At 34.6% G+C, this 23,080-nt stretch overlaps 1 protein-coding gene across 1 annotated transcript in view; it reads right to left on the minus strand.

The window, feature by feature from the left end:
* Nucleotides 1–23,080, minus strand: part of SPAG16 (sperm associated antigen 16) — an 818,550-nt gene that overhangs the window by 285,069 nt on the left and 510,401 nt on the right. The window contains exon 5 of the mRNA XM_032277663.1: nucleotides 19,129–19,194. Coding sequence (XP_032133554.1) covers nucleotides 19,129–19,194 — 66 coding nt within the window. The remainder of the gene's footprint in view (nucleotides 1–19,128; nucleotides 19,195–23,080) is intronic.

The raw sequence follows: 23,080 nt of genomic DNA on the forward strand, positions 1-23,080 counted from the left end.
GCGCCCACACACACACACACACACACACACACACACACACACACGCACCTGTGTATTTATTCTGGATCATTTTTTAATACATGTGGCTATTGAGTAATTTAAATGTAAACTATAGCAACTGAGGGACTGAAATTTTAGTTTTACTTTTAATTAGTTAAAATTTCTTCATGTAGCTAGCACCTAACACATTGGACATTTTAGATTAAAAATAATCTTTTTATTACAGAAAGTTCTATTGGACACAACTGTTACAGACCATTTACACACTCAGTTTTGGGTTTATATGTACTTAGTAAATATTAGAATAAATGAATCATTATTTCCAGACCTGGAAAGTCAAAGCAAAACTTCTCATATTGGTGATAGAATTCTTTCAAAAATTATACCAGCTATATGCACTGATCATGTTTAAAGACTGTATTATTTTTTAGACTTTATTATTTTTTAGGTTCAGAGCAAAATTAAGAGGAAAGTATGAAGATTTCTCATATATCCTGTCTCCCCTGCCTATGCATAGCCTCTCACAATAGCAACATCTGTGACCAGAGTGGTAAATTTATTACAATTGGTGAAACTACATTGGCACATCTTCACCCAAAGTTTATAGTTTACATTAGGGTTCACTCTTGGTGGTATACATTCTATGGGTTTAGACAAGTGAATAGTGACATGTAACCATCATTATAATATCATATATTTTCACCACCCTAAAAATTGTCTATGCCCTGTCTCTTCATCCCTCCCTCCCTCCAGCCCCTGGAAATCACTGACCCTTTTACTCTTTCTATAGTTTTGCCTTTTCCAGAACATCATATAGTTGGAATCATACAGTATGTAGCCATTTTAGACTGGCTTATTTCACTTAGTAATCTGCATTTAAGTTTCCTCTGTCTCTATTCATGGCTTAATAGTTCATTTTTTTTTAAGTCCTGAATAACCTTTCATTGTCTAGATGTATCATACTTTCTCTATAAATTTACCTATTGAAGGACATCTTGGTTGCTTCTGAGTTTTCACAATTATGAATAAACCTGCTACATGTGAAGGTTTTTGTGTGAACATAAGTTTTCTCCACTAACTTTCAGTTAGCCACCTTTAGGACTTATAACATGTTACCTTATACAAACAAATAGTTACCTACTTTGTACATAGATTTTGATTTTTTTTTTTTTTTTGGCATTAGGTTCTTGCTCTGTCACCCAGGCTGGAGTACAGTGGCATGATCATAACTTACTGTAACCTCAAACTCCTGGGCTCAAGACATCCTCCCACTTTAGCCTCCAGAAGCAAGTAGGCGCACAGGTGCATGCCAATATGCCCAGCTAATGTTCTTTATTTTTGGTAGAGATAGGGTCTCACTATGTTTCTCAGACTGTTCTCAAACTCTCAGAAGTCCGAGCTGCCACACCTAGCCTAGTTTATCAAGAAAAAGAACTAAATCCTTGACTTGTTAGAATCTCCAAAAATACCTAACATAATGCTTTTCATTTTTCAGATGCTAAATAAGTTGAAAGCACAGTTCTGAAGGAATTGCATATAGACTGGCCCAACTTCATGGCTGCCAAAAATGATGCAAAATTAGCGTATTTCTGAAGGTGAAGGGGAGAAGAAGGTTTAATAAATCACAGGGAGTCTTTCTACTCTAAAGACAATTTTTGAAACTAACGTTTTATTCAAGGAGAAATGGAAATTCCTTACATGGCATATGAAATTGATGCATTCTCCCTCTGGCAGTGAGCCTCTTCTAAAAGCACTAAAGAAAAATGTTCTGACTCTCATGTGAGTTTACTTCATTTTCAGTGTCATTATTGGCATTATTTCAGATATTCATGTATGAGATCTTTGTCTTATAGGCCCTTGGTGTTTTCTTCTGATGTGACTTGTCACATTGCAGCAATATTTTATGATATATTTACATAGTAACATAATGTAATGTCAAAGTAGGGCAGTAGTATTTATGGAATATGAAGAAATAAAACCATAGAGATACGAAGTAAAAATTGAAGCTTATTATTCCATATCTGAAGAGAGTGGTGTTAAATTTTTACAGTTTGGCATCACTATATATGCCAGAAGGAAGATCTCAGGTTTGCTGCAGTGTTTACTAGTGTTAAAGCATGCCTCCGGCCAACAGACAAAATAACGTCTGCATGGCTGACTGAGGTTCTCAAAGTTAATACAGAACCAGGAGGCCATAGCCATGTGAGGGAGCTGTCAGGATTCCATGTTCTCAGAAAGGTGTTGTAAAAGTGTCACAAAACCTTCCTTTCTATGATTAAGCCAAACCAGTTTCTGTTGTTGTCAAGATAAACTGTGGCCAGGACCCTCAAACTCTCACACCAGCTGCTAAAAAAAAAAAAAAAAAAAAAAACATCTGACCAGAGACTTCTGGTTTGGGGTGTGAAGCCAGCCAATCAGGGTTTATCTATTTCAACCAATCAGAACTGAATAAATTTGAATGCTTCATTTGCATAAATGGACTTGGTTGAGAACTGGGGTGAGAATTTTCTTTATTTAACCCAGACCCTCCCTTTGTTCACTGGAAGGCACGCTCACTTGTACTGTAGGCTCTGCCTCCCCAGTTTGAGATTTTTGTTAAGAAAATAAAGCTCTTCCTTTCTCCTCTGCAGATCTCATGGTTTTTTGTTAATACCAGTAAGTACTGAGTCACAAACAATCTTTCAGATTTCAGAAAAATCATGTGTTGAAAATAAATTCTTGTTTCTCTAAAAAGCCTTATAAGTGAGGCAATCATAATCTATATTCTCTCAATTTCTAAAGAAAACATTAATATCAATATATTTCTGAAAGATAATATAAAATTGTCCAGATCAAAGTATTCCACAGAATAGAAAAGTAAAGGCTTGATAAATTAAGTGAATTGTCTAAGCCTTCACATGAAATTGGTGGTCCAAGCAAAACTATAATTAAGATCTTCTTCAAACACACTGTCAACTTTTAGTTTTTATAGGAGGAAGGGATAACTATAAATTTTTGCTTTTATTATTATTGAATGAATGCTATTATTATTACAATCACATATCTTCTGGTGAAATCTGTGGACACTTAAAAACAGATGCTAAAAAAGACTTCCAGTCACAATGGAGTCAGAGGGATCAGATTTATCCTCTTGATTGAAACAACCAAAAAACTGGGCAAAATATAGAAAACAATGGTTTACAAGAGACCTCATGTTAGATAACAAAGAGCAATAATCATCAAGATATGAAAACGAATGAAGTGCGAAGGCTGCTTTGTCATACTATCTTGACAATTTCTAGTCCATAAAACAAAGAGAGGGAACTGAGATAAAGCACAGCAGACTCCATAAATTAGAGATGAAGCTGAGGGTCTGGGGATGCCAAGGCGAGTAGTATTTGCAAGGCAGAGTGTACAGAAGAGGTGAGGTGAGGGTTGCACTAAGAAAACCCTGGAGATCTACATAGAAACCTTCTCCAGTGTTTAGCTCAGTACTGACTGGCATATGCCTGTGAGGAAAACTACTTGGGGCCTGGGAAGAACTACCTGAAATGATTAGAGGGAACACGAAAAGATGTTCAGATTACACTGGGAAAATGACAGCTGCTCTAACAGACAGAATGAAAAATTTCAAGATTTGGGGTCATCGGGTAGATTAGAAGACAAAGAAGGGTCTTGCTTCAGTAGTAGGAAAGTAACTAGCCTAGACTGAGCACTCCTTTTTTCCCACCTAACAAATTTTACAAGTAAACCTGAGAGTACTAGCCAGTTTCTAAGTAACTTGACAGTATTCTGGAACAAAGCTCAAGAATATTTGTAAAAATACAAAAATATCTAGCATCCAACAAGGTTAACTTGAAGAATTTATGAGGCACTAGATAATATCTTCATATTACATACGAGAATTTTTAGGCTATTTCTAATTCACATGACTGGTAAATGATAGCTGGGATCTAAAACTCAATGTGGTTGAAGTGAAATCCATTAGATAAGAAGACAGGAATACATTTGTATGTAAATCAGATTGAAGGTATTTCTTTGGAGTGTTTTCATTCAATTTTGATGCACATTAATTGATTTTGGCACAGCAACCTTGGAACTGGCCAAATTTGTGAGTAAATAAAAGAAGGGCTGTGGGACAGTGGAGAAGGTTGTGGCTCACTAGTGTACATAGCCAGACAATGAAAAACCTCGAGTAGAGCTTAGAGCTTTAAAATCTTTCTTGCTGCTTTCTCAATTAAACTGGGAAATATAAGATTTAACTAAAACATCCCAATAACTCTCCCAATGAACCTTAAAGCAATCATAATATGACACATACATACAATTAATGTGGCCACCCAGCTGGGTGGTTCACGAACACACAGGTAGACTTATATACAGGATGTATTTTCCTGAAATGATTATAACTTGAGGGGTTTCCCCCCTGCCCATCAACTTACTTTATTTTGAACAACTATCTTTAAATAAAGCACTTATACCATAGTTATTTACTTTGAATGAAGCCTACATTGATAATTTTACTTCCTAAAACGACCCATGATCATGGGTGATTCAGCTTGAGAATTAAAGGACATTTAAGTCCTTAAAAATATCGATTTGCCAAGGACTTAATTTCTACTACTTTTTGATACATTTAATCAAACTGCTGTAACCCATCCTTTTTTCTAGAACAGTCTGTTCTATCTCACTACTGGTCTACTTTTTTTTGTTGTTGCTATAATGAACTGAACAAAGACATTTGCACATACTTTAAGATGATGAAACCTCTTTTATAAAGAGTTTTGACACAATGATTAGTCATTCATTAAGTATTGTCCAGATAAGCATTCCCTGTTAGAATAGCCTAGTGCCAGGTGAGAGTATGTGGTGAGGGAGAGGGCAGGACCTCTGCAGTATGGAAAAGGGTAATACATGATTCTAGACCTTCATGAGCTATGAAATCATGTTGGCCAGTATGTAATCATCCTAAGCAAAACAAATGCATTGCCATGTAAATTTACATTTTAGAAATATTTACAGATAAAAACAAAATACATTCAGGTGAATCTTTGATTTAACACAACTGAAAATACACATCGTGTTTTCCTCCCAAACTCTCCTCCTCCCTGGATGGACCAGTATTCTGTTTGTTAACCTGTAACTCAGCTCACTCTCACTCTGCCCTTCCCATCTACCAGATAAAGAATTACAGCATTCCTTTCGGGTTTTGAAATGAACAGCATGTGATGTTGGAGCAGTTTTTGCATAAATTTACATAAGAAACTGAACATCACTGGGCCCCCTGAAGAGTAAAAGCTAGCCACAGTTGATACCGCCCTTGAAATAGTATACCAGGGATGACAATTTTAATGATGCAGACACTTACATTCATTAATCTGTTGTCTTTTACCAAGGGAGGAAGTCAGTCCTTTTATATTCTCTGAGTTATAAAAGGCAGAGGGCAGGGATTGAAAATTAGAGGAGCACTAGATTTCTGCAGCAGTGATTAGAGGTCAAAGAGGGATTTGGAATCCTGAATGTCCACATTAGCAGCTGACATAGCAGCAAACTGCAAAATTCTAGTCACATCTATTTTTTTTCTCTTGTGAGAAAAAAAAATATTTTTATCTACTGAATTCAGTTTCACAAACATTTATAGAGAACTTACTATAAAAAATTTATAACTTCGGATTTCTAGTAATTTCAAAATAATCATTTCTTAAGTACTTGGGGATAATGCTTTTAAAAAATAAATGTATGTTTTACACACCATAGAGAAATAAAACAAATCATCCAGCAAAGATGAGAGCAATGTGTTAAATACTATTGGTAACAACAATGTACTTTTGTTGTTTGATTACTGCAGAAGATATCACATGATGTAAATACACAATTTGTAAGATCTGCTATATTTATTGTGATAGTAACCTAAGGTGTTTCTCAATTTGTCAAGAGTCTCTTTTAAAGTAGCTAATTATTATTGATTAATATAGTGCTCACTGCAATAACATTGCTGGGATAACCTGCAATGAATTTATTTTCTCTTAATATGTATGTAAGTACAGTCACATAAATTCATAGAAGTTCCATTACATACATAAAGTTGATAATTTATGAATAGGTTTGTGTCATAATGTTTACATTACCAAGATTCATGCTTATGACCATAGGCCATGTCTGCTGTTGCCATTGTTGGAGCTCAGAACACAACACTCTGAATACTTTGAACTGAAGGAAACTGAAAGGGCCTCTGACCTTCTCCACCTTCCTATCTCCCAACCCTCCTTCTCTGGTGAAATGAGTCATAGAAACCAGAATTTCTCTTCCCCAAGGTGAGTCATAGAAACTCCTCCAAAGCAAGTCATAATGCCTAGGAAGTTCACTTTTCATTTGCTCTCCCCCAAAGCAAGCCATAAAACCTAGGAAGCTCACTCCATCCCTTCTCCCTTCTTTTTTGAAGACCTTGATTCCAGATGGGGCCTGCCCCATTGCCAGGTGAAAGGAATGCTATGCAGAAAAGCCCCTCTCCACCCTCTCACCCCCGCAAAAAAGAAATCAAATCAGGCCTTACTGGATTTCTTCCCTCAGTCCATCACCATTAGATTATACTCTTTTGCCCAGTCACACTTCTACATGATTGTCCATTCATCAAACCTAAGCATAAAAATAGTTTTCCCTGAGTCTTTTAAGTTTTCATTCCTGAAGGCTCTCATGTCAAGTAAAAACCCTGATTAAATATTTGTTATACCTTCCCCTTGTTAACCTGTATTTTATTATAGGACTTTTGGCTGTGATCCTTAAGATGGGTGAGGAAAGGTACCATATCTTTCTGCCTCTACCTCATATTGAAGTGATTTGATACAATATCACACATCTATAGTTTGATTTATAAAAGCAGATTAGAGGATGGAGCTATATATTTAACTAAAATATAGAGCCTTTTAAATAACTGTTTCTAAGAGACTGTCCTTCTGTTTGCTAGCCTTATTTTTTCATGGAGACTCTAGAGTTTTTTTCACTAGAAAAACAATCATATTTCTCTGAAGATGTGGAATTGTATCCATAATACTATTTGGAGAGAGCAAAGTTACAACAACCTCACAAATCCACAAAAGCCTGTTTTTACCATTTTAGGTATATTAAATATAACATGATAGAAAAGTTATCCATAATTTAATGACTTGATTTACTTCATAACTTTGTATTTCAATATGTAAAAATTGAAAACCAGCTATTTCTTAGAAAAAAATCTATCCCTCAGACTAAAGAGAGAACATTTTGAATGACTGCAGCCAATTCCAATATCAAGCCTCATAAAAAAGAAACAGAGTGTATACTTAAGATTCTCTGCAGTCTTAACTTTCTCCACCTCGGGTGGAATCAAAGATCTAAATGCAACCAGGTATTAAAGTTAGAAACAAAAGATTCTTCTGCCACCCAAACGACAAGTCAGGGAATATTTGCTAAATCTTAAAAAAAAAAAAAAAAAAAAGAAGAAGAAGAAGAAAAAAGTATAAAAACTTCCATTTTTTTTTGAAAAAAATTTAATAAACTTAGGTTTTTGAATGCAATCTAGATAGCAGATTAAATCCCTTTAGTTAGAAAACTGTTGAGTGTTTTGCTCTAGCTATCAAGTAAATGGCAGGGCAAGGTGATGGTACACATGACAGCCCAAGACCAAGGTGAAAGCTGCCCCAGGAAATTCCAGCCCATCCTGCTGGACTGTGTACATTTTAAAACAGTTTCCCTGCAGAATGTCTTGGTATACAAATTAAATCTCTTCTAGAGGAAGGGCAGACTCTCTCATTCTGCCTGTGGTTTTGGATGTTAACTAGCAGTCACTTCTTAAAGTATGGATTCACAGGGTCACATTCACCCGCCACCATACAATTAAGTGGGGGAAATTACATTGAAGGGGATAATCAAGTTTTCTTGTAATTGTGCTTATGAGTAAATTGGTGTAACAATTCTTTTTGCTCTAATTATGTGCTTCAAAGACAATGTTTCATGTATTAGACATTATCCCCGTCATGTAAAACAATCTTAAAATTCATGCTGTTTATCATACATGTAGTTTTTTATACTTTTTAAATCATATGCAAGCTAAGATTGGCTATAATAAATCCTAATTAGAGAAGAGTTTATCATTTTATGTTGATATTTTCATGTTACTTAGAACACTTTTATTCTGTGAAACATGTTTAACTGTGATTTTACTGTATTGGAAGACCAGTTGTCTGAGTGGTCAAATATTCTGATCAGTGACATTATTTTTTATAAAAAGTAAAAAAATATTTTGAACTAGTTTTGGCAGTCATATGCTTAAAACGATCACGGGGAGTCTGCAAAGTACATTACATTTTAAAATAAAATTTAAAATCAATGATACAAAATAAATTTAGTTGTGTCACAGCAAACATGGCTCTAGTCTCTTAAATATCCCTTTAGTTCTGATCTACAGTGACTTTCTGACATTTCCTGGTCAACGAATATTGATCAATTAGTGCTTCTATACTAAGAATTATGCTAAGAATTCTAGGGTTAAAAAAAGTTAAGGTATTAGTCACATAAAACAATCCATTACACTTCTCATAGCTGGGGTATCCTTGTATAGGAGATGTTACCAGTTATTTGTATAATTAAAGATATTCCACCTGCTTAATCTATTCCTAGTTCACACTATGTGTCCTGATTTTGGTATTCCTCCATGGCACCATGTTGTCACCACTTTAGGAACTTGGCCTCTCTTATTGCCTGTGCTCGAGTTCTCTTCCTTCAGACCTTTGTATGGTTTCTTTATTCGCTCAGAGAACCTCTCTTTGACCATTGCATTATAAGCCCCAACTCTCCCCTTAACTACTTTTTTCTACCTGATTGATTCTTGATAGGTAGCACTTCATATTCTTGAGATTATTCAATTATTTACTGGTTTGTTGTCCTTGATTATTATGAGAATGTAAGGTACATGAAGACAGGACTTGGTATTTTTCATTGCTGAACCCTCACTATTTAGATTAGTGCCAGGACACTGTTGATGTAAAGGGTTGCTAAGTAGAAATTTCACTACTGAACTGTTTTCATATATGCTAAAAAGGTTTTAAAGTTATCCAAAGATACATATATAGAAAACAAATGATTAATTTTTCTTGCTCAATGAAAAAGTATCAAGAAATATGACATAATTATGTTCTTTCAATTTTCACAGACCCATCGAGAAAATGAGAGATGTATGAAATCAACTCCATTTGACTGTAGGAGTGATCAGAGGTTAAAATTTGGGAGTGATGCAATATAATTTTAAATGTATCATTTTTATCTGTAGTCATTTACAGTATTAGATTACTGACACCAAAACAAAGTAGAAATAAAGACAGAGACTTCTATTAATTTATTATAGTTCTCTGATATTCTAATTAATTTTTTAATGTCTGCTTATACAAATGCTTTTCTTTCGCTTTATGTTTTTTGAAGTGTTTCATTTTTCTACCAGAAATTATTTTCTTTCCAAAGTACAAAAAGTATTAAGACAAAGAGTTTATTAAAATATTTAGTTTAAAAAAACGCACAGTATAGAATGAACTTGAAATATAAAATTATTTTTTTAATATGTAGGAATATTGATATAATTTAAGTATTTTCTAAAATAAAAATGGCAGATTACACATTCCTTAATTTTATATTCTATTGTTGTTTCCAATTTCCTTGGATAGACAGAATCTGCTTTAGTGTTTTTCACCACACATCTAAAAGTTTTGACTTATGTATCATCTTGGTTCAGTAATGAATAAGAACTGACATCAAATATCAATTTTATTGGCCAAGCTAAATGGTAGTTGACATCAAGGTGGATTGCTTGGAGAAGTAAACAAAATTGAAATATTTTTGGTGTATAAATACTGCCTGACATCATTTGTCCTTCAGAGGATCAATGACTGTACGACCTAAATGTCGTTTGCATTTCTTTATATAAAATGGCCAGAGATTGATATTGAGTGCTTGCTGTTTGAACTTAAGTAACAAACAAAATTGAGAAATCAGAAATCCAACTTCCTTTGCTAAAATGGAGACAGGATCACATTTTTTACATAGGCAATTGCAGGGTTTTGTTTATCACTGATTTTTTAAAAAGATAATGTGAATTGATGGATTTATGTCTACTTACTGGCAACTTAGGGAAAGCAATTAACCTATCTTAGATCAAATTTAAAACATTTAACTGTCCAATTATTGTATAACATATCCAGATGTGAAAGAAACAAAATACTCCCTCTGAAGCTTATACCCATTTTTTAGTAGGATTTAGCTCAAGTTTCATATAGTTACGCATCTTTTGTAGGATACTTTTAACATGTTATGTTCTTGAACCCTGCTTAGGTGCAAAATATGTATGGTAAGTACATGTTTACACCACTGATCGTATGCTATAGAAAATTAAATGATAGACTATAAGGAATTTATGTTATATATATTTGTTCACACTTATTCTTTTATTTACTTCTACTTACTTGAAAACAAATTGCTAGAAAGGAACATTAGTTCCATTAACGATAGTGCATGTTAAGTATGCCTTATCAAAAATTCTTAGACATATAAATGTTTTAAATGTCTGACTTTTTTAAATTTTAGACTATTTGCAGGTACATAATGTAATATCATGGGAATGGGACCCAAGTCTAAACATAACATGAATTTATGTTGCATATATATCTTACACAAATAGACTGAAGGTAATTTTATAGATCATTTTAAATACTTTTACACATGAAACAAAGGTTGTGTACACTAAATCATCAAAAAGCAAAGGTGTCAGATGTTGAATTTTTAACTTATGATGTCATGTCAATGCTCAAAGTTTTGGATTTTGGAACATTTTGGAGTTTAGATTTTTGGATTAGAGATGCTCAGACTTTAGTAATAACACAAGTAGTAAGAGAAATACCATCTTCTAGTTACTAAGCACTATTTAAAATACAGTATATGTATTACCTAATATTCATTGTTCTTTTTATCACTCATTTTAAGGAGGAGCTAAATAATTTGCTTAAGATCATATGTCTTATGAATAGCAAAGCCAGAATCTGAAAAGTACCCATAGGAGGCAGATATAACTGAAACTGGATAACTGTACAAGGACTCCAAAGGCATGGTACACTAATATGCTATAGTAGCTTCCTAAGGAATAGCAAATCTGTCCTGATAATTAAATAGTTTGCAGATCAACATCCACAGAATCTGGAAGCCTAATCAAGTAGAAATAAATAAGATCTATTCAAGTAGAAATAAATAATAAATAATACAATGCTATAATGAAAGCCTTGTGCTTATGTGTCTTCAGAATTCAGCATTTATTTATTTATTCATCACCTTTTTGAATATTAAATAGGCAAAACAAACTATGCTACATACTGGAAGTATTGGGTAAAACAAAACTGAAAATATCCTTTTCTTATTTCTTTTCCCTGAATTCCCGTGTAGAGAGATTTTTGAAAAAAGTGAAAAGACAAAAATCCCCAAGACAATTGCTAGCTATGACTCATCATTCTACTTCTGCATCTAGAGTAATAGAATATTATTTATTAAGATGTTATAATGGAGAAAGGAATCAGCTTGGATTATCAGAAAAAAGCAAGTTTCATTTTTAACATATTTTAGCGAAATGTCATAGATATTTAGGCTGAGCTGCAAAATGACTAATGGTAAATTTGGGGGTCAGAGTGGGATTTACTTGAAAATCATCACATTTAAATAATATTAAAAGTTACAAGTTTTATGAAGAGATCAATTATGAAGAGAATCTGCTAGATAACAGGATTTAAGATTGAGCCTTGATACAGCTTAATATTTAGCAGTCAAGCAATAAAGTAGGATCCAGCACAGTAGACTGAGAAGCAGTGTCTGTGGATATTTTATTTCTCAGGACTCAAGAGAGGAGAACAGTTTAAGTGACAATAAAAATTACTCATTGGATAGAACAACATAGAGCTCAAGAAGAGTTTCATTGGAATTTTTGATTTGGAATTCATATTGAAATAGTTGAGATGAAATGTTATAGGTGGTTTCAAGGAAACAAGGAAATATAAGATAATGAAGAAATTCCTGCCACTCACAATTCATAGAAATTACAGATCAAAAAAAATTTTTTTAAATATTAATGTATGTCTAAAATCAAAGTAGACATAATGAAACAAGGATGGACAAAGTTGAAAAGAATCCAACAGAAATTCAATAAGAAATGTAGTAATTGAAATAGAAAAACTCAGTAGAAAGACTAAAATTAAACAGGATTCAGCAAAAGAAAGATTTATTGATTTATAAGACAGTTATGAAGAAATTACTTGGAATGCAACCCAAAAAACTAAAGCACAGGAAATATAAAAAGAAGTTAAGAAACATAAAGTGAATAATGAGAAATTGTAACACACATATAAAAGGAGTTTCTAAAAGAGACACTAGAGAGAATCAATGAAAAACAATATTTAATAACATAATGGCTGAGAAACTTCCAGAATTGTAGAAAGATAAGGGTGCTCATATTGAGAAGGCACAGCAAGTCCAGAGAAAAACAAAAAAGAAGCAAATCTACATGTAGACATAGTATAGAAAAATTAAAAGCAAAATATCAAAGATATTAAAATGTCTAAGAAAGATCGAACCTTATCTAGAAAGGATCAACTACTAGATTTATAGTTGAGTCTCATCAGCAACAATAGTGACAGAAGAAATATCAGAATGAAAATGAAACAATTACATTCCAGATATACAAAGGCCACAAAAAGTTTGCTACCCACACACTCTTCCTGAAAGAACTACCGGAGACTGTTCTTTAACAAGAGAAAATGAAACCCTGAAGAAAGGAGAGAAAATAAACAAATTAGTTACAGGCAAAAAAAAATTAAACATATTGGGATGTATCATAAATATCAAAAACTTACATGTGTAATTTCAAGAGAATGCAAAAAAAAAAAAAAAGGAACAATGAAAAAGTGAAGTCCAACAAGGGCTTCTAGAAAGCCCTATGGAAAGTTGATTTAGGTCAACTTTCTGGAAATCTGAAGTCACGTAAGACTCCCTGTTCATTTTCCTGCTATTTATTTTTTTTATAGTTTTTGTTTTTAATTTTTCCCATAGATTGACTTGTCTGTGGATAGTAATAATTTTCTGGAAATTACTGTCATCTTCCTTTTTTGGTTTGGCTTTGCTTTATATAAAGGACTTAATAAGTAGCTTTCATATTTCCTTAAAACGTCTCATTACAGATTGCTTTAAAAAGAGGTTTAAAATAAATATCTACTTCCAATGGAGAAATCAATCAGAAATGAAGACATTAGAGCTCTAATACCATAAAAGAAATAAAATTCAATTTAACAAATAAAATTCAATAGTTTTTTCAGGGCCATGTATAAATACTGTTTGTTGCATATCTGTTTCTGTGAATCTTTATAGAAGTTTTATTTTGTTTTAAATTGACATATAATAACAGTACATATTTATAGATACATTGTGATATGTTGATACATGTGTACATTGAGTAATGATCAAATCAGGGTAATTATCATATCTGTCACCTCAAACACTTGTCATTTCTTTGTGGTGAGAACTTTCAAATTTCTTAGCTTTGTAGTATATTTTAATGTCAGGTAATGTGACAGCTCCAGTTTTTTTCTTTTTGCTCAGAATTGCTTTGGCTATTTGGAGCCTTTTGGGTTCCATAAAGATTTAAGTTTTTATTTCAATTTTTATGAAGAATGTCATTAGTATTTTCAGACTCTATTGAATTTGTAGATTGCTTTGGTACTATGAATATTGATACAGTTTGGCTATGTCCTCACCCAAATTTCATCTTGAATTGTAGTTCCTATAATCCCCATATGTCTGGGAGGGACCCAGTGGAAGGTAATTTAATCATCGGGGTGGTTACTCTCATGCTGTTCTTGTAATAATGTGTGAGTTCTCATGAGATCTGATGTTTTTCCAAGGCGCTTTTCCCCCTTTGCTCAGCACTTCTCCAGCTGCCACCATATGAAGAAGGACCTGTTTGCTTCCCCTTCTGCTAGGATTGTAAGTTTCCTGAGGCTTCCCCAATAATATGGAACCAATGGAAAGAGGTCAATTAAACCTCTTTCCTTTATAAATTATCCAGTCTCAGGTAGTATTTTATGGCAGTATGAGAACAGACTAATACAGATATTTTAACAATTTTAATTATTCCAATCCAGGATAATGGGGTATCTTTCCATTTATTAGTGTCCTCTTCAATTTTCCTTCACCATTGCTTTATAGTTTTCATTAAAGAGATTTTTTTTCACATTTTTGTTTAAATTTATTTCTAGATTTATTGTAGTTATTGTAAATGGGATTGCTTTTGTGATATCTTTTTTGGATAGTTTGCTGTTATATATAGAAATGTTACTAATTTTTGCATGTTGATTTTGCGTACTGAATCTTTACTGAATTTATTAGTTCTAACAGTTTTTCAATGGGGTCTGTAGAGTTTTCTCTATAAAAGATTAAATCATCTGTAAAAAGAGACAATTTCTCTTCCTCCTTTCCAATCTGAATGTCCTTTCTTTCTTTTTGCTGTCTAATGGCACTGGCTAGGACTTTTAGTACTATGTTGCATAGAAATGGTAAAAATAAGCATCCTTGTCTTAGTCCAGATTTTAGAGGAAAAACTTTCAGCTTTTCCCTATTTAGTATGATGTTTGTAGGTTTCTCATATATGGCCTTTATTGTGTTATGATATGTTTTTTCTATACCTAATTGTTCAGGGTTTTTATTATAAAGGGATTGTGAGCTTTACTGAATGCTTTTCCAACGGCTAATGGGATGATCATATAATTTTTGTCTTTTATTCTGTTAACATGATATATCACATTTACTGAATTGCATATGTTGAATCGTCCTTGCATCGCTGGGATAAATCTCACTTGATGATGGTAAATGATCTTTTCGAAGTGTGTTGGATTTGGTTTGGTAGTGTTTTGTTGAGAGTTTTTGCATCTATGTTCATCAGGGATGGTGGCCGATAGTTTTGGTGGTTGTTGTCATGTCCTTGTCTGGTTTTGGTATCAGGGTAATGCTGTTCTCATAGGATGAGTTAGGAAGAACTCTATTCTCTTCAAGTTTTAGGAATAGTTTAAGAAACATTGGTATTAGCACTTCTTTACATGTTTGGTAGAATTCAGCAGTGAAGCCTACTTCTAAGCTTTTCTTTGATGGACAACTGTTTGTGCGACCTTGTAACTTCTTTACTTACTTTTATTCTTTTAACTTTTTCCCTTATGACTGTATTTTCAAAGAGCTTGTCTCCAAGCTTACTGATTCTTTCTTCTGTTTGATCAATTCTGCTGGTGATGCTTTCCAATATGTCTTTCATTTCATTCATTATATTTTTCAGGTCCAGGATTTCTGTTTGAATTTTTAAAATTTCATCTCTCTAGAAGATTCCTCTGATAAATTTCTAAATTGTTTCTCTATATTTTTTGACGTTTGAGAAGCATCCTTAAAACAGCTATTTTTTAATTCTTTAAGAGATCACACATCTCCATTACTTTAAGGTCAGGGTCTGGTGCCTTATTTTCTCTCTTTGGTAAGGTAACAGTTCCCTGAATATTACTGATGATAGTGGACATGTGACAATGTCTGCACTTTGAATCATTGGGTATTTGTTGCAGTCTTCACAGTCTGGCTCTACTGTGCCTGTCATTTTTCAGAGGGTCTTCCAGAGATCTACAAAAACTAATTGTGTTTCCTGAGCCTGTAAGCATTGAAGTTGTCTTAGCACTAGAGGGCCCTCTCAGCCCAGGTTTGCTGTGAATCTCACAAGGACTCCAAGGTTGGCATGGCTGTCTGTCCTAGATAGACCTGGGGGAGACTTAAGGAGAGTCCATAGGCTGTTGATGAAAGCTGAACAGGGACCTGAAACTAAAATATTTTCCAGTGGCCCACACAACCTGCTTCCCGGCAGGTCTCTATATGAGTGGACTGGGCCCTCTCAGGATCTGCTGTGTGACAGCAGCTGATGAATCTGTCTCATTGGCCCAGATGAGTGCGCAATTTCAAGCAGGTCTTTGCACAGACAGTACAGTTCCCCAAATATAGTAACGGGGGGCTGAAATTAAGACTGGTGTGCCTCAAGATCTGTTGTAAAATGTAGGTTGGTGAACTCCTCATGGAGGCTCAGACTCCCAGGCTAAAAGAATATGGGCAAGTTGCCTTCTGTGTCCTTGTAGAAGCAGTTCTGATCTGGGACCTCACCTGAGGGAAGCTGGTGCCAAGCCAAAGAGCAACTTTCAGGTTCAGTATGAAGACCATTGTCACTGAGCACACAAGTCTCTTCACTGAGGCGATAGTCTGTGTGGTTCCTCTTGGATGCCTTGGCAAATGGTTTTGGTGCAGGTTTAAGGACAAACAAGGATGTAGCCAAGCCCTTTGGGAAATGAGGTTATTTCCAGACTTCAACCTGGGAGCATAATCAGCAGATCAGCAACATGGGTGCTGGTCTGTACTCTCAAAATAACCCTCCTAAGTCTTGAGCTCCACTGGGGCTCTGCAGCCTCCTACCTGAATCCTGAGACTACTGCAGATAGACTTTTGTCTGTGGATGGGTGCAGAACTCTTGTTGTGAAGGGAGATGAAAGCGTTATTTTTTATTCCACCATCTTGCTGACCGTACTCTTGTTTCTGTGAATCTAGATTGCTAGCTTGATAACACTGAATTTTACATTTGTGATTGCTGCTCACAAATCTGAAATTGTAGAATTTTCTCCAAACTACGTTTATGTAAATAGCTAAATGCAACTTCAAACAGTTATGTAACATAATGCCTATCCCTAAAGATATCAAATAATAAGCAAGGCTAATACTACATAATTAAAATTTTTGCCTTCTATACATGCAGCACATAAAGCATTTTTTCAATACAACTTTGACAGTTTGTTTGAACATGAACTGTGTCTCAATGCCATGTCCTCAAGAGACCTGTGGGAGTCTTTTTGCACTCTGCAGTCACAGCTGCCTCTCAACCTCCTGACATTTCTTATCAGGTATGTGACATAAAACATAATTGTTAAAATAATATAAGTAACCAAACATTTTATTTAAAAATGTCAGTCATCATAACAAGACATCATTTTTAAAAATATTAACAGTTAATAAATATTTGCAACAAAGAAAAGATCAATTAATGAAAAATTTCGATGAGGCTTTGGGATATTGATTTGGAGCAGTATTGTAATAGTTCTTTTCATATGAACAAAGTGTGCAAATAAAAACACATTAGCTACTTTGACACTGGACACCTAAACCTCCTGTTATCTTGCCCTTTGAAATATGCATAATTAATGTATGTCTCTCTTGATTGCTGATTCAATAAATCTAATTTGCTTATTTTCATATTTATTAATTTTAATATTTACAATGTAAATTACTGTGTCTTTTGTAGTCATAGTATTGCTTGCCAAAATAAAATGCCTGATTTACAAAATATTACTCACTTCAGCTCCCATTTAATTTCTGTAGGCATGTGAAGCTATAAGTCACATAATAGATTTTTAGCATAAAACTGTATTCTATATCATAATGAGTCCATAGTGCTTAAATGTTTCTATACCCTGCTAGAAATAAAATGTTACTTGGTATCTAGAACTAATCTATAATAGAATATTTTTCAACTAATTGCCTCTTTACAGAAAATTATATGGAATATTTCTTACAAAGACCAACCTATTAAAATACAACTATGATTGAGTCCATCATTAAAATTCCCAGGCCTGACAATGACACAAGCACGATTTCAGTTGGAGCAATCAACATTTCCTTAGTAGATATAATTTTTAGTAAGCATTTGTCCTCTTTCTAAAGGAATGATACTAGCAAGATGGTAACAGAATTTTGACTATGCTATCATTGTAAAGTTAGATATAAGTAATCTATCAGATTTCTTTTACAGCTAATTGGAAAAGAAGTGGAATATGGAATTAAGATTCTCACTCTACTGGGAACTTTGAGACAACTAAAATGTTAGATATAATTAAATCATAGAGTTTAAATGAATTTGAGAAGTCATCTATCTAGTCAAATTGCTTTCATTTGAGAACAGACTTAAATCATTCTTCCCTGATTACTATCTGAACCCTTTTAAAGACATCCTCAATTAACTTAGCAACTATCATAATCCATTTTCTATTGCCATTACAGAATACCACAAATGGAAACTTTAAAGAAAATAAATTTATTTCTCACAGTTCTGGGGGCTGGGAAGTCCCAGAGCATGCCACCAACATTTCATGAGGGTCTTTGTGCTGTGTCATTCATAACAAAGGGTGGGAGGACAAAAGATCAAGAGAGCAAAAAGATTGAACTTGCAGCCGCAACTTCTTTAAAAGACATTAACCCATTCAGGAGGGAGGGCTCCACCTTCATGACCTAAACATCTCCTACAAGGCTCCACCTCCAAACAGTGTTGCATTGGAGATTAAGTTTGCAACACATAAACTTGGAGAGATACAGTCAAACCATAGAAGACTCGAAGGACTGTCCAACAATTTTCATTGTTGGTGAAATCATCCTTACATCTGAATATTTGAGGTATTCACCCCAAGCAGCACATAAAGTACTTTTGTTCTGTCGTTCGTTTATAAGAAAAAGGGCATATTTGAAACTTTTCCATGAGTAATTACAAAAGCTGTCAAATCAAGGTTGTTCTCTTCTAAATTGGAGAAAATTTGTTTCTTCAACTGCTTTTTCTTCTCCAGGTTTACTTACAGAAATATTACAGAGAGATCACAGTTATTTTAATGATTTTGCATTAAAATTTTATGCAGTCTATAGTCCACCTAATTTTTTGAAGCCCAAATTGGACCAAAAGGCTCTTAAAAATATGTTTAAGTAGACTACAGTAGAATTCTTTGTCACTACTCCTGGCATGACTTGATATATATATATATATGTGTGTGTGTGTGTGTGTGTGTGTGTGTGTGTGTCAAGAGAGAATTTTTTAAAATTCTTCAACCCTATGTATCTATACATTTTTCCTATTGTTTACAACTAATTCCTAAAGTTGTTCTTCTCCATTAACTTACAATTTTAGCTTGGAAATTTGTTTCATAAAAAAGAATTTGTATATATCAAGCATTAAAAATAATTTACCGGAAGAGCTGAACTTACCCTGGGAGCAAAAACGGCGTCGTTGACAGAATGCATGTGGCCATAAAGTGACTGCTCACATTTACCCTAGAAAGACAAAGCAGGAATAAAGTCAAATAAATTTCATTTGGGCTGTGAAAAGGAATTCAAAAATGCTTTTATTTAAGCTTTAAGCAATTTGTTAGCCCCTCCCCAAGAATGAATACATTCTTACCATAGAGAATATTAGCTTATACTATCAAGTACTATTCAGAATCATACAGAGCTATAGCGGGGAGCATGCCATAGTGCTGGTACCTACACTGAAATACTACTGTTGCTGCTTTTACACGACTCAGCTAGGAGTAAACTCTCACTAAGTGGCTCAATTTCTCAGTTAGCATAGCTTTCAAGCCCTGAGGCCAAGGACTATTAATAAATCTCTTGTTAGAAAGCCATTGTTTTCAGCACAGCATTTCTAATGCTGCTGGGGGTAGGCGGTGGGGTCTCTCTTTTTCTTTTTAAATTATAGAATCACATTTTAGCTCCTGAATTTTCCCAGTTCACAATTAATATCATTACATGTATAAAAATTTATAAAATATGTACAGGGATATTTTTAAATATAGAATAAGCATTTGTTTTGTGAAAACCAAATGTCACATCTATCCATTCAGCTGAACATATCCAAATAATAGCTAAAATTAAAATTCACCACAAAACATCCAAGCTTCAGTGTAAATGTTTCCAGGAAAGATGGACCTATAACACATTATAATGGGGATCTAAATATGTAAATGTGGGGCCTTTCATTTTGACACCAATGTTCAAAGGGCATTCTTGACTATTGTAGGGAAATAACCCAAATTCTGTAGTAGAACAAGGGAAAGTTATATGTAGGCTATTGCTTGGAGAGTCTTGCTATATACTTGGAAATTCAGATTTCATTCAATGATTTGTTCATTCAACAAATATTTTTGAGCAATTAATATCTGTCAGTATAATTATAGGTGCTTAGGATAGGTCAACAAATAGACAAAGAATCTTATTCTCATGGATCTTATATTCTGGTAGGGGAGGTGGATATTTTGTTATAAAAACATAAAATGTATTAGAAGACGGTAAGTCTGAAAAGAAGAAAATGTCAGGCAGGGTTAGTAACAGCATACATTTTTGGATTTGGGAACTAAGGGAAAAAGCACAATATTAAGTAGAGTTACTCAGTTGGGCCTTACTCAGAAGATAAGGTTTGAATAAAGAATGAAGTAGTAAGAGAGTTAGCCAAGCAGACATCTGGAGGAAAAGTGTTCCAGGTAGAAAGAAAAGGTAGAGTAAACATCCCCAAGTGCATGTTTGCCTCACACGTGTCTGGAACAGCAAGGAAGCCAGTGTGGCTGGAGAGAAGTAAGTCAGAAGGGTAGATTCACTCAAAAGTTTTCATCTACTCTCATTCACTACCTTGTATTTACTTTGCCTTAAATCTTTGAAGGCTGGGAGAGATTACAGAAAAGAATGCAAAATGAGCTATCGAAGATAGATCATCATGATGCCCCTCACTGTTACTGGCCATTCATGGAGTATTTCTGAACCAAGCAAAGTTGGAAAGGCTTTACAACTAAGCTCTATTTGGTCCTCACTATTCGCCATTGTACTCAGCAAGTTAACTTCCAAATATCAATTTAAAGAATCAATTCACACTATGAATCTTTGTTCACAGAGTGCAAAATTTCCCCACATAAATTTATTCCCCCACATAAGTTTCACAACAATAAATGGAAACACTTGGATACTCTCTCAGCATCCATCCTTGTTATTATGGTTTAATAGCTTGATACTGTTATAACTTTAAACTATTTATGCTAAGAACTTCAAATCATCCCAATTCCCAAAATAGGAAGAAATTACTTACAAAGCAAAAAAGGCAAAGCATAAGATGTTATAATTAGTTTTTTATATTATCTTAGAAACATTTTTGGTTAATTTTGAGAACTAATATACAGTGACATAATATTATACTTGTATACTAAGTGCTAATATTTTTAAAAAGATATAAATTAGCAAGACTGTCTTAAAATATATTTTTGTGTTAATAAAAGTTTTGCATTTGTTCTTTTTCTAACTTCAGAATCTCTATTTGATTAATTGGTGAGGAAAATGTAGTGGTTTATTTTATTTTATTTTATTTTTTACAAATTCTGAATGCCAAGTTTTAATTCAAAGTAGAATCTCTACGGCACTCTTGAAAAGCCCTGGAAATATGGGGTTATAAAGGAAACGCTGACGGACCACATTTATGCTGCTATAACAAAACCTGACTCGAAGATAAATGCTTCATGAATTTAAAAATGTTAAAAAAGCTTTTCTACACAGCTTTGTTCCCAAGATAAAAGTGAATCTCCTCTTTTTGTGGTATAGGGAATATGTGGGTTACTAATATTCTGGTCTGCAAACAGCCTTAATCAAAAGCAATACTCAAACTGGGACATTAAAATTTGCAGTATCTTCTTTGATGAATTCTTGTCAGAATTGTTTTCTTTCAAAGGAGTAGAGAAAATAAAAAAGGAAGAGTTTACAAAAAAAAAAAAAAATCATGTGACCCAACATGCAGTGCTCCAGCATTTCATTCTCTCAGGCAGAGAAGCTGTGTGTAGTAATGATCTCTATCCCTTGCCCTGGGGGTAGAAACGCCTGCACTTAATTCTTGGATCTGCCATATAATAGCTGTGTGACCTTAAACAAATTGCTTCACTTTACTGTGCTTCAGTGGCCTGATACGTACCATGAGATAATGGCATTTAACCTATAGCTTTGTTAGGAGAACTAATTGAGATAATAATGTTGGTGTGTTGCCTAGCACAGAGTGAGAGCTTGACGAATATCGGCTCTTAATATTTGTCATAACTGAAGTGCTGAATATTTTTCAATCGACATCTTCGCCCTTCTCCACTGAGCTCCAACTCTGAATGCCTATTTGCCTTCTTCAAGATCTCTTGGGGCCGTGGGTGCTGTTTTTTCTGTTACCCTTAGATTCATTCTCCACATGGCTCTGCCCTGCCCTAAGCCAGGCTCTCTACTAACTACATTGCCTAGGTTCTCAGGACCTCTGGGCTCTGGTTAGATTTAGCCAGAAGGAAGGACCTATAGGATATGGATGAGCAGAAAGAGAGAGAGAATGGATAAATTGTCACTTCTGCTACTTCCCATTCAGCTGTGATTATGTTCGTGGCCTTATTCCCTACCAAATTCCACAGCTCCTGTATCCTTTCTCACGGCTACTTGCACGCTGCACCCAGCAATGCTTTCCTTCCCCTCCCCTCTCAGGCCCAGTGGCAGAGGGCAGGGATGACTTCCCACTGCTGCGAGTCCCTGGCTGCTGTGCTCACTCCCTTAAGGCTGCCCATACCTCTGTAAACATTAAATTTGAGATTACGCTGTGAGTCCCCTCTTTCCTGCTGCTGACCTGTCTGATACGGCATGTCAGACATAATAAGCAAAAGAAGGTTTTGATTTACTACTTCCCAACTGTCTATGTTGATCCTCACTAAATCTTTATACCTATAAATGGCATCCCCAGGTGCTCAAACAAACAAAGCCAAGGCAACCAAGGCAATCAGAATACTTCTTTTTCTTCCCCCACTCCAGCCCCAGCCCTAATCTACTACAAGTCTCTCTTCAAAATACAGCCCTTATCTGCCCAGCTTGGTCCCTCGCCATCACCACCACTCTGGGGCCGGCCATCATCCTGCAGACCCTGACTGTGGCAGGAGCCTCCTTCTCCAACGCCACCCTCACTCCTAGTCATTCCTTTCGCCATCTCTAAAGCAACTAACAAAAGCTGAGTCAGACCGTGCCATGCTCCTGCATATGGCCATCCAAAAAATTGCCATGGCACTAAAAAAAATTCCAAACTCTTTACCTGTGTTCTAAGTCCCTATATTATTTGACTCTAGTCTATGTATCTGACCTCATCCTTTACCACTCTTCCTTCTCTTTC

The sequence above is a fragment of the Sapajus apella genome, unplaced genomic scaffold (assembly GCF_009761245.1).
Source record: "Sapajus apella isolate SASKATOON/1434 unplaced genomic scaffold, GSC_monkey_1.0 scaffold10, whole genome shotgun sequence".
Lineage (NCBI taxonomy): Eukaryota > Metazoa > Chordata > Mammalia > Primates > Cebidae > Sapajus > Sapajus apella.